Here is a 13,343-nt window from a genome sequence, read left to right as displayed (position 1 = left end):
TCTGGTGCAGCTAATTAGCTAGCTATGGAGGTAAATCCAGTAGGTCAGATACTCTGAGGAATATTTTTGGAATAAGCCTGCTAAGGTCCCTAGTTTTAAGGCAAAGGCGATTTGAATATATAGAGAGTTTGTTTTATGTACCTGGAGCAGTCTCAAAGATTGAAAGCCACACCGCAAGGTGGTCTGCTCTCTCGGAGTCTCATTTAAGACAGAATGGATGCTCTTACTTTGATATGGAAGGGAGGACAATAAATTGGGCACACCACAAATATTTATTATGTCACATTTTAGTAAACATAGTCTGAGTAATTTTTAATCAATTATCTGAATATAAAAACACTAACCATGGTTTACTTCATTTTCTTCTTCATCCATTGGGTTCACGTGTGTTCTAGGCCAATATTCTAGGAGTGCCTGGAGTAAAAGTCCTCCTAAGTTCACTGCAAGAAAGTTCATTAAAAAGGAAAAAAAAAAAAAAAAAAGGAAGAGAACTAATTAGTTTTAACTAAAAATAGAAGGAAAGAAATAAAAATGGTAAGTTTCCACATATTCTGATGTTAAATTCTTAACCCAATGCCAATGATGTTTAACATAAGGACTTTAGAAATATTTTCCATTAAAATTTTATCTTAGGCTGTTTAAAGCAATGATGATATGGAGCAAACAGATATTCTACTTGGTTGTTCAGACATAGTCATTCTTTAAAAACAAGAATCACTTTCTTAAAAGTACTATTTCCATATGAAACCACTAAAACTGTATTTGTACACATCAGGTATTTCACATTCTTAGAAGAATATTGACTAAGGATATAATCAACAGAATATAAAGGACTCTTACAAAGAAGAAAACGTAGAAAAAACAGCACAGATCCACCTTCTCTTTCAGAGGGAGAAAGAGAAGGAAGCACACTTAAACTTACATTTTGGATCTGACCCATCAGGGCTGCTGAAACCAGCATCTTTTGCAGAAACCCAAGCAGCAAAACAGTCACTCTCATCCAAAGTAATAGTCAACATCTGTGAAAAGAAAAATTGTTAGCGACATTCAATTTGAATATCTTCTCCAAATAAGTCTCTAAATCTTTATTATATTTGTTCTACTTGCCTAAAGTGCTAAGTCATAGATTCAGGTCCCAAAATGTGTTTAATGTGATTCAATACAACTACAATTTAGTTTACTGGGACACCAAAGACATATAAACTGTAGTTTATAAGTATTAACAAGAAAAAAACTTTTTCTTTCACATTTAAAAATTATAGGACTCTGTAACTAATAATAATTATGAGCTTTATTAGAAATCTTTAACTCTCCCAAATATACAAGTATTGACTACTAACTTACTCCGGTTTTTAAGTCTACTGAGAACCAATTTGGCACATACACCATTTTAAATCTTTTCTTAATTTCATCTTCAAAATCCACTTTGCCCAGATCTTCAACTTTACATGCCTATATATCAAAAGGAAATATAATGATCAATATTAAGTGGTGAATTTACATGATTCTGACTTTGCTATTCAAAATTTTACATATTTTCACATTTGTCTAAATGAAAGTCTAAAATATATTCAAAAAGAATACAGTGAATTATTTTTTTATCTTAAAGCATTTGTCCTTAAGTAACTATCTGCTGCTACTAAAATTTTAAACTAAAAACCACAAAATATTATTTTTGGGGGGGATACTGTAATTTAATTTGCTGATATTGATATATCACCACACTTACGTGGAAGCAATGTCAAATGAAACTCAAAAATAAGTCAAAAAAAAAAAAAGAGAGAGAATTTCCAAAGAACAAATAAGTTACTAAGTGCTTACCTTAAGAGAACTGTGAAGTTACCCTCAGAAAACAGCTTATATAAGCAGTAATTTAGAAGTTTCTCTTTCTTGAGTATTGTAATCCTTCTTTATCCCTTCTCACATTCCTTAAATATGTGTGCTCCCCAAGAATATGTCCTGAACGTCCTCTGGCACCAAGTGGTACTTCCAATGACAGCTTACTTCAGTTCTAAACCATACCACAGAATGTTCCCTCCTCATCTTAAAAGCAACTGTCTCTCTCCCAATGGTCCCACTTCATCAGTCATCTTCTCAAAGGGAAACTGCTTGTTCTCACACATCCCTTTGCTCCCCAGTGCTACATGGAGACCATTACTCCACCCTCTCCATATAAAAACTCCTATTTCTTTGAGGGCCGTGTCATTTTGTTGCGGTAAACTTACACCTTTCCTTTACTTCCATCTAGCAAACTCTGAGGTCACTCTCCCTCATTTACTAGAGACTTGAGTCCTGGTTTACTGCTTTGCAGTCCATCTAAAGTTCTTGTTTTCATCCTGAACACCACAGCATCCACATGGGCAACACATATGACATGTTGGTCTCTAAATTCCTTGATAATATTCTCACTATAAGCGTACAATCTCCAACCTCAACTGGATTATTAATGCTATCTGGGATTTTCTTTTGTTTCCAAAGTCAGTCCTCCATAAAAAGTTTGTCAAATCGCAACTCTTCTTATACCTTTGACCTTGCCACCTCCCCCACTATCTTAAGCACATGACTGACTCCTTCTCAAAAAAGAGAGAAGCCTTGACAAAATCCCCTTAACTTTATGCTTTTTTTTTTTTTTTTTTTTTTTTTTTTGCTGCTACAGGGATCCAAATCCTTGACTTTGGTATTATGACACCTCAAGGAAAAAGGTGCCCCTTCTGGCTGTGCTCTAGTTCCCTTACCTCTTATTTCTTGGGATCCTGTACTATCATCTATCCCCTCATGCCTCTAGTGGCTTCTCCCCATGAGGAGTTGAAACACGCTAAATTTCTTCCATCTTAAAAATGGACACCAAACAAAACCAAGCAAAAACAAAACTTTCCCTTGGCACTCTTGCCCCTAAAACCTCTCCATCTACTGCCCCTTCCTGGCCCCCCTCTACCCAAAGACAGAAAAGTCAAATTTCGTCAAGGATTATCTCCACTCAAATTCTCAGTTTCTTTACCTCCCAATCACTACTTAACCCACTCCATCTGATTTTGCCCTTAGGACTCACCCCAGAGATCACTCTTTTTATGGTTATAATCCATGTGCATGTTACTTCCGTATCTTAAATGAACTCTCAGCAAGCTGACGACACTAACCACAAACTCCTATCTGAAACACTCAATTAGTTCTTGAGTTGCCATCTGCTCTTGGTTTTCTTACCCCTTTTTGTCATACACCTTTGTGGCTTCCTCTTTTTCCAACATCCTTGAAAGAGTGATGATCTGGTTTCTTCTCTTCTCAGTCTAGACATGTACCTTGGAAACCCTGACATTTCCCATGACATCAATTGTAATACACAAGCTGCTGACTACTGAACGTTTTTCTCCAGACCAGTTCTTTAAACTGTGCATTCAACTGTACAGCTGTTTGCCCATCAGATACCTCTACACAGATATCCCATATACACTCAAATTTGTCATCTTTCTTAGCATGCCCCTTTCTCCCTAAAACCCATTTTTCATCTTCCATTCCCTATATCACTTCCAGTCACCAAACTATCTAATCCAGAAACCTGGGACTCATTCTTGTTTCTTCCTTTCCTTTACACCTCTTTCATTAAAGGATCACTCTTGTTCACAGGTCTAATATTTTTCTAATCATGTTTTTTCCCATTCCCTTTCGCACCCTATAGACAAATACCATCTTTCACCTATAGTAGTCTAATAGCCTTCTAACTATTATGTGCCAGGCACTCTGCTAAATATTTCTTGAATGTCCCCTTGACATCACTAAGAAATAGGTACCCTCTCACGTTTTAGGAATCTTAGAGAAGGCTTAGAGAAGTTCAGCATGTTCCCTAGACCACCTGGCTAAGAGATAGCTGAGCCAAGATTAGAATGCAGATCTGTCCAGCTCCTAAGCTTATGTTCCTAAACACTTCTGACTTCCCTACACTGTGTAATGTCACATCTATTACAGCCAATCATTTGATCTCAAAACCTCAAGTTCTATTATCTGGATATAGAAAGCTGCCAGGTACACAGAAATGCCAATTATGGTGCATGCTAGCTCAGAGCTCTAAGGAGAACTACCTCCATTCAGACACCAGGACTCTACTCCAACCTCAGCTAACTAGACCACAGGTGGACAACAGAACCATAGGCAGAAAATCAGTAAGTCAACTCTCAAAGAGTAGCTGGTCTGATCAGATTCTCTTGGGTATTCTGGAGACACTCAGGTGCTGGGCAGCATGAGGGGAAGTCCAGCCACAGGACAGAGCTAGGGCCACATTAGTGGTAGAGTATCAAAGTGAAAAATCAAGAATTCCTGCCAATGAGTTCCTTAGGGCTGCTCTGCATCCTCTCAATCCATACAGGACCTTTCTCTGAAAAAAATCTAACTTTCTAGCCACCTGACAGGCATCCCTCTGTTATAGAGAAAAACTAATTAGACTTTTGAAGCCTGCTGCAATTAAACTTTCAAGTAAAATATATAAGTCCTCTTGTTCTGAAGTCATGCTCACCAAGCAACTGTTTCATAATGGACTTCCCACAGGGAGGAAAAGTGGTGCTTAGGCCAAGGTTTCTATTCAGAGACAGTCTATTTTTCCCACTAAGAAACTTGCTTATCTCATTCTTTAGATTATGAAGTTAATCTAAGTGAATCTCTCTTCCTTGTAACTAGGAGCTTAACCAAAACACCAGATCTTTTCAATTCTTCCTTTATAATATACCCAACATCTATCTCTTCTTTTAGATCCCCAAATCACTACGCCTAAGACAACTGTCTTCAAGCTTCCAGTTTCCCATTACATATATTACTATGGCTCTGAAAATGGGATTTTCCTGCTCTAACATTACCTAAGATTCTACAGAGTACCAAAAAAATACTAACTCTGGAGTCCGCAATTTAAGAATCTGAAAAATGACCCAATGTCATCTTTCATCCTTACACCCCTACTCCTTTATATTTACTCTATTCTCCAAATAAAGAAAACTGCTCAGCTTGCTCTAAATAAGCACGTACCACTCTTCCTCTGCACCTCTGTCATTTATTCCCTCTTCCTGAAATGCCCTCTACCCCCATCCATCTGCTGGAAACCTTTAAGCTCTTGTTCAAAGGATTTCTGCACCATGAAGCTCTCCTGACTTCTCCAGTTGTAAGTAACAGCCCTTGTCCACAACTATCCTGCGATCTGTTTACTCTCTATCTATAAAGTTTTCACATTCCACTACTCTTGTCCCTCTTACCAGAAGAGATCATGGTACACACTTTTCCATCATTTATGACCCTCAAACCCAGTTCCTTACACACAATATTCATTAGATCCAGGAAATATGTGTTGAGCAAATAAACCAACAACACTAGAAGGGACATTTGTCAGAATTATAAAAGCAGACTAACTTTCCAATCTGCTGACAAATTCTTCAGTGCTATTTAGAATGTGGCTGAATAGCTTAATTGCACCTCAAGTGTCCCAGAGGGAGTCATCATAATGTGAACTAGATTGTAACTGATGCTCACAGTGATGGCTGTAAGTCCTAAGCAACAGCCAGACTTATTCTGTGCACTCTAGTGGGTCTTAACCTAGGGTGATTTTGCACCCTTCTTCCTCCTTCCTCCCTCCAGACATTTGACAATGTCTGGAGACATTTTTAATTGTCAAAACTGGAGGTCTGGGGGTGCTACCAGCATCTAGTGGGTAGAGGCTAGGGATGCTACTAAACATCCTAATGCACAGGACAGCCCCTCCCCACCCCCAAAGAATTATCTGGCCCAAAATGTCAATACCGTCAAGGATGAGAAACTTTGATGTACTCAGTTTTTAAGGCAGCATGTAACACAGTTTGCAATATACTAACCAGAGAAAAAGGTTCCATTCAGATAGTTTAGGTGCTTGAAAAGATAAACTATGGACTTATCTAATACATAAGAAAAGTATCCACCTCCAAGATAAGGTATTATTGCAATTCAATTTTTATGTATTTACTATCTTGATTATCATATATATAAAATGAAAACTAACAAGACTACATGATCCAACAACCTATATTTAATCCAAAAAAGACACTTACCTTCAATACATCCCAATATGCCACATTATTATTGGTATCTTTGGTTAATATATGTCTCTTATCATTAAGAATGTGGCACTGAATAATACTAGCACCCCCTAAAGGGAAAAAAAAACACAATTAGCAAAACAATTCTCCATTTAAATTCACAGTGTGACAATAATTGTTAACTGGCATGTAAAAGGAACATAAACCATTACTAGTTACCAGAAGGGAGAAGACAAACCAGAAGACTATATAATTATATTTAAGGCAATTTAAAAGTCAATCAATTATTTATGTTCATTTATAAACATCTAAAAAAGACTGATTTTAACAATATATTATAGATTAAAGGGCTGTTCACTTCAAAGAGCTACCAGTAGAAAACTGTTGAGAGCCAACAGTTTTACCCATTGGGAACAGTCCAAATGATGACAGGTCATCTCTGAATGAGTTTCATCTTGCATTAGCTTTTCCTCCCATCATCCTTCTCTTTTTGCCTCCTGAATGGATACTCTATTCTAAAGGTAACAGCACAGACATCTATGAACTACAGATGAATGTGTCATACAAGATTCTAATCCCAAACTCTGACATTACACACACCCTGTTTTTTGCCACAACCAGCTAGAGCATGTAGGCTTTCAGGACCACATCTGTCCTTTTCTGGTTTGTGCCAAAAGACAATATGAAACCCCATATATTTTACAAAGTGGCTGCTGGCTTTACCAAAGCTATTCTGATGTTGGGCAAAAAAAATTAACTCAAGAAAGCCCGCTTTTAAAGTCACTAGGCAGCATTTTTTAAAATAACTTTTTCTTGTTTTAAAAATAAACCAATATGTTATTATTAGTCTTTCGTTTACATCAGAATTGCATTTAAAGAAAGGTCATCCTGTTTATTTTCGTCAATGTCTTAATCACTATAATTAACCTCAATAAAAGGTACAATACCTTCCAATTTTCTTACCTTTAATAACCTGGTCAGGTTGTGTACAAAGGGGTGTTATGGGATTTGTACAGTCATTGTCATAATCTCCAGAGGCTCTAAAATTATGAATTCCCTTCAATGTCTAAAGGAACGAAATTTTTTATTTAATCATTTTGTGTTCTATAAGCTTTGTCAGTCTGTTTAAAGTGGCAAGAAAAATGAAGTTAAAGAACATACAAATGAGAAAACCTCAACAACCACTACATCAACCAAAAAATATTTAGTCACAGTACAATTATCTACCATCATTTAAAACAAAAACAAATATTAAGAAGGGAATGTTGTCCTTTTGTAGAGAAAATTAGGCAAAAAAGCAGTAGTCGTCTTCCAGGTAAAATTATGTTGATCACAAATTGTCACGATGAAATTTAGACAAGATATATGACATTTTTATAAGTACACAGAAAGAGCACTTGACCCGCATATATACAGGAATAAATGCAAACACTTCTTCCTTTACCATCCACAAAATCTGGTAAGCAAACAAACCTTAAATGTCCTTTAATTACTTACTGGTTTTATTGGGCAAAACAGTGCCTATTCTAAGCACATCAAAGTGTATCTTGTCTCCTGACAAAGAAGTCAGAAGCTTCATTTCAACTATTACCTTAATTTTAGTATGATCTGTAAGATCACACCTGCATTCATAGGGGCTTTCAGGTTTTTCCCACTGCCCCAAAACATGTTGAGAGTCAGGGTCAAAATGAGCATTTGCTACTGGTGTCTGGCAAGTCTGTGATAACAAACCACGTTTATAAACCTTTCCCAGGTATTCAGTGGCTCACTTACCCATTTATTTACTGTAGACTTAGTGGTTGCAACCCAGATTGCAGGGGGGGGATCAGCTGACCTATCAAGTTCCATCTGAAAACAAAGCACAAAAATATTGCTTTGTGGAATGTCACCTCTTCAGAACTGCCAGAGCTAAATATACATTATTAAATATCAATTTATTTGTTTAACAATTGCATGTTGACTATACCAAGGCATGTGTTAAAAGCTAGGAATGCACAGAAGAATGAGGAAGTCTCTTTGTTTTTTAAATTTTTATTTATTTCATTTTTTATTTTTTAATTTTTGGGAGTATTTTTGTTAAAGGAATTCATAGCCCTATAAAAGTATAATAGGGTGACTCCTCACCAAAAACACTGGCTGAACGTTTTAAGTGTGGATAATTTGAGGGACCTATGTGGATGCAGTCAAAAAGATGAAGATTTTCTATAATTTTTTGGTTTTGCTACTCCAGTTTTTATGTTCTTTTTCAATAACAAGGTAATACATTTCTTTTTTCTTTGAGAATGTTTGTAGTAAAAAAAACATTCTAACTACACAGCAAAAGTGAAAAGAACCCCTGCCTAAGGACTGGACACCTGAGAACAGTTTACTGAATATTCTTCCGTATTTTAAAAATACAGTTGACCCATGAATAACATGGGTTTGAACTGCACAGGGTCACTTACGTGCAAATTTTTTTCAACCGACCACGAATTGAAAATACGGTATTTGTGGGATGCAGAACCTACATATACGGAGGACTGACCTTTCATTTAGATGGGTTCCACAGGGCCAACTGTGGGACTTGAGTATCCACAGATTTTGATATATGCAGGGGATCCTGGAACCAATCCCCCACAGATACTGAGGGACAACTGTACTGTACCTATAAATATATACTTATATGCATGTATATATTACACAAATGGAATCACCGGACATTCATCCACTAATTCTTCCTGTTCCAGGAAACTATAGATTTGGAGTGGTGGGGGCAGGGCTAGACTCGCAGCTCATGGGAATCTTCCTCAGTTCAAAATGATATTCTTTATAACACATAGTCATGTTTGTGCCATGTTCTCTTAGTCTTTTTTATACAGCAAAGAGACCCGGCAGCTGCAGGGTTCACAATGCAGTGTGTTTCTCCTCCACACTCGTTTCTCCCATCAGCCTACTGCCTACACTCATGCTGTGTATGTATGATTACTAATTCAGCCTCACTCCTTCCTTCTCTAAAGGATTATTGGTTTGGTCCATTAGGGGTGTGCCATCTATTTTAAGCAACCGTACTTGCCAGTTTTGTCTGAGCTCTTAGGCCACAGGCATCCTCACAACTGTCTCACTTGACCTGCATTCCCTTTTTTAGCCCTTCCACCCATACAGTGGTCTGGGGTTTCAGATGTCACTTAGCTTTCAGATGATGGTTATTTGCAGTTCTGTTTCTTGCTTTCCCTATTTTCAAATAGTTTTGATTTCTGAGAAAAGGTAGTAGTGCTGTCATTATGGCTCCGTTTTAAGTTTAGAAAATTCCTCACTGTTATTTTAATGTGCAATTCCGTAACTATCAATGAAGTTGAACATCTTGTCATATGTTGACGGGCCATTTTTCCATCTAGGCTTCACTTTTAGCAGATGTAAATATGGATGGCTTCTAAAGACTTCCTCAAGTACCTTTTTATCCACATTGCAGACCCTGATTATCAGAACTGCTTTGAGGTGGTAACAGTTTGAAGTATGAAGAAGCTCGCTGCCTCTTTTCCTTCAGGAGTACTCTTCCACATCCTTACTCTAGAGACTGTGGACACATTTCTCAGAACTACTTCTGCTTTGTTGCCTGCTCACAAACAACCTTAACTCCTCATATTCTTCCTTCTAAGGACAGATCTGGAAAGCCAGGCAAGCTCAGGAACAAATGTGAGACAATCTCACTAGAATTCATCAGTGAGAGAGACATGCATCACTGATGTACCTAAGAAGTCACAATTCCCTCTACTGGTGACTTACAAAACTGTTAAAAAAAGTAAAAGCAAAACACAAAACTGCCTCAACACTGACCCCCTGAGGATCTAATACTGATACAGTTCTATCCAGACAAGTGCCCACTCTTCCTTATTCTGTCAAGTTCTGCCTGTGGTGAAATACCTTTTTTTTTTTACAATCCCACACCTGATATATGTTTTAATATAGATACTGCTGTATTTGGCTAATATGTGTAACAACCTTAATTATAAAGCTAAAATATATAACATACCTTGAGAACTGGTGCTTTTTCTTCACAAATTAGCACCCGAATATCAGGATTTCTTAGGTCTGTACAATAAATCTTTCTGTCCCTTCCTCCTGAATACACGTGTGTAAAGGCATCATTGACTTGCAGGGCCCAGACACCTTCATCATGGACTCGGTATGTTGCTATACATCTCTGCTGGCCAAGGGACCAAAGGCGAATTGTCCCATCAGAACTGCCGGAAAGGCACTTCAAACAAAGGTAAGGTAAGGTTAGATAGAAACCTGCCAAAAAGTTCCTGCTTTTCTGTGCTTTGCTCTTGGGCTTCTCCCCTGCCTCTACACTGCCAAACACATCTCTCTAACAATCTATATTTCGTCTCTGATACAGGCTCCTGACAAGCATGCACCACAGGCTGAAACAACCAAAGACAACAGTGCATGCTCAAGCAGGGGAAGTCTCTCAGCAAAACTGCCTTGTCGTCTCTACCTGGTCATTTGTTGACTACTCGTGAATCCTGCAGGCAAGTCCTGTTCGGATTATCTACCACTAAGGGAGATGGAGTTGGAAAGCAGGTGAAGTTAAGGTAGCACTCTGGACTAGGCTTGTGGTTCTCAAAGTATGGTCCCAGAAGCACTAGCCTCCCCTCAGAACTTATTAATAATGTAAATTTTGGGGTCCTACCCAAACCTAATGAGGCAGAAACTCTGGTGGAGCCCAGCAATCAGCATTTTTTTATAGGCTTCCAGGTGATTCTAATGTACACTAAGTTTGACAATTATTGCACTAGGCCAGCAAGCCGTTTGGAGTCCTAAGTCACCTCTCCGTCTCATCCCCATTCTCATGGCTCTGGATTCCTGATGGTCTGCCAGGACTCTTGAATTCTGTTGAAAGAAGTCATAAGCAGGATCTAGTCACAGGCTTACCACCCATTCTCTGTGACCTTGGACACTTCCCATACGAGCCTCAAGTGGTTAACATTAGCAATTCTGACTATTTCTAAAGGCTCAGGAGAGTCAACTACATAAAAGCTGCTGGCACACAAATTAGGGCTGAGCACATGGTGAATGTGACAGAAACAGGCTGAATTAGCCACCCCATGTCCACACTTAGCATGCTCTTGACCAGTTACCATGGTGACCTACAGAAGAGGATAAAAACTTCATTTCCTTGGAGAAAAAAAAAAAAAAATCAGTCTGAGAAGAAAGCAATGGCTGGTGCTGGAGTATGAAATTAAATAAGCAAAGACCTTCAAAGAAGAGAAGATACTTGTGGGCTTGGGGATTTGGAAAGTGTCTGAAGAGATGACGTCTTCAGGAATGTTAAGGATTTATGGCCTGCCTGTGACTTTAAAGTGCTTTAGAAACCTGGACATGTTTAATTAAATAAATACATACTAGAAGACTCCCCTACAAGCTGCCAGGAGCATCAGTGGTTTAATAACATATTACAACTAGTTCACTATGGAACCAAGAGACCAATCAATAAAGAAACTATCAGGGGTAAGGTTACAATACAAGCAGGCCTTCAACGTGTGTAGAACCACAGCAATCTGATGGGGTAGGGGCCAAAGAAGGGCTCTGCACTCCAGGAAGAGATAAAGCTTTGACTGTGCACCTAGAGAGAGTAAGGTCTGACAAAGAGGATAAGGAAGGTGAAGATGATGGACTGAAAGTCAGCGTAGCCTGGGCAACTTGCAAAAGGAAACGGACACGTCCCAAACCCAGAGTGCACAGCTGGAAGCAGATAAGGAAACACGCTGTATCAATGCTAACAGGGTACAAGTAATAATCTCTGATGATAGTATTTTAAAACTACAAAAAAGCAGGTACCCAAACAGAGAGCAACCACTTTTAAAGTTCAGTGTTGGCCAACTTATTAGCATTTGGTAGTATGGCTAAAAAATGTCCTGTTTTATAGGAATTCTAGTGCCTGATATCTGTAGAAGCTGGAAGAGTCACCCAAACATTTTCCACTGCCTCCATTCTTCCACTAAGTAAACATGAAGATGTCCATTGTGAGGTAACTTCTGAGACTAGGACACAATGTCTCAAATGGTTCTGCTAAATCCGACTAAGTGGAACAGATTCTGTAGCCCTGATCAGGTACTCTTTGTTTTTCCAGTAAAGATGGGAAGTACCAGTACTGGGGCCAGGTTGCTGCTGATCAACAGGAGTGTTCTTGAGATGGTTAGTGACAATCTCAACTGCTAATAGAGAACAGCCAAATAGGCAAGGTAAGTTGGGGCAAGGAGTGGCCTGATGCTCTGAGATCCCCCAGACCCATAAACTAGGTTCAGCAGGACTTATATCACAAGAAAAACTCTGTGAGTGACACAAAAAATGAGAAGACAGATGCTAATATCGTTGGCACCAATCAAAACAACTGCAATGCTGACAGACCTCTTCACAGGAAGAACTCCCTTGGGCACAACCTCAAATAGACTTAGTAACTAAGGATCTTACTCTACAACAAAGGAGTAGGCAATAAGCAGATGTTCATGGGATTCATTGGCGTACTTTATATACATGCATATGTATACATATATATCTTACCATTAAGTCCCTGACTTAACAATGCCACCAGAGACCCTACATTACAAGTCTGTAGGGCAATTCTGCAGGATGCAATATATACACTGGCCCAGTAACAGATAACTATTTCTTCCATATTACAAGAGTTCAAGAATCAGTAAGTAAAGTTTTCTTTTTCTTCCTTTTCCCCAATGATCAGTTATTATAGTTGTTTTGTTGATCATTCAATAATGTAAAGATGCTGTGTTGTTGGTGGCTAAATTTACATTTAGTCTATAGTTGCCAATAAGAAAAATGATAGAAGAGAAACTAGACGAAGAATGATACATATCAGTTATGCACTCTAAGATGGACAGGCAGCTTTTAATGTAAATGCTTGCAGTAAATGTAGCTTCAGGTGAAGTGCATTCGTAACTGTAAATATGACACTTAAATCATCTCACATATAAGCACATTCATAATTGTACTTAATTGTACATAAAGAAAACAGGCATGGAGTGTAGCAGACAGGAGGAGCTTTAGAAAGTCTGCCAGCCCACTTCTGGAAACCAAGGAGACCATGGGATCCAGTTCATTCCTGGACAAACTAAAGAACGGGCCTGGGCAACCATCTCAGGTACAGCCTTGCATGTACATTTCAAATAGTGAGGAGCTGACTGCATTGGGCTTCTACCTTACACACACTACACACACACTACACACACACACACTACACACACACACACACACACACACACACACACACACACACACACACACACACACACACACACACACACA

The 13,343-nt window shown here is 38.5% G+C and overlaps 1 protein-coding gene across 1 annotated transcript in view; it reads right to left on the bottom strand.

The window, feature by feature from the left end:
* Positions 1-13,343, bottom strand: part of WDR48 (WD repeat domain 48) — a 45,826-nt gene that overhangs the window by 9,801 nt on the left and 22,682 nt on the right. The window contains exons 8-14 of the mRNA XM_063115160.1: positions 10,054-10,278; positions 7,818-7,892; positions 7,008-7,110; positions 6,057-6,154; positions 1,345-1,452; positions 923-1,019; positions 345-440 (exon numbers count right to left, since the gene is read on the bottom strand). Of these exons, the coding sequence (XP_062971230.1) occupies positions 345-440; positions 923-1,019; positions 1,345-1,452; positions 6,057-6,154; positions 7,008-7,110; positions 7,818-7,892; positions 10,054-10,278 (802 nt within the window). The remainder of the gene's footprint in view (positions 1-344; positions 441-922; positions 1,020-1,344; positions 1,453-6,056; positions 6,155-7,007; positions 7,111-7,817; positions 7,893-10,053; positions 10,279-13,343) is intronic.

The sequence above is a fragment of the Cynocephalus volans genome, chromosome 11 (genome assembly GCF_027409185.1).
Source record: "Cynocephalus volans isolate mCynVol1 chromosome 11, mCynVol1.pri, whole genome shotgun sequence".
NCBI classification, from domain to species: Eukaryota; Metazoa; Chordata; class Mammalia; order Dermoptera; family Cynocephalidae; genus Cynocephalus; species Cynocephalus volans.
This window is presented reverse-complemented; position numbering and strand designations above follow the sequence as displayed.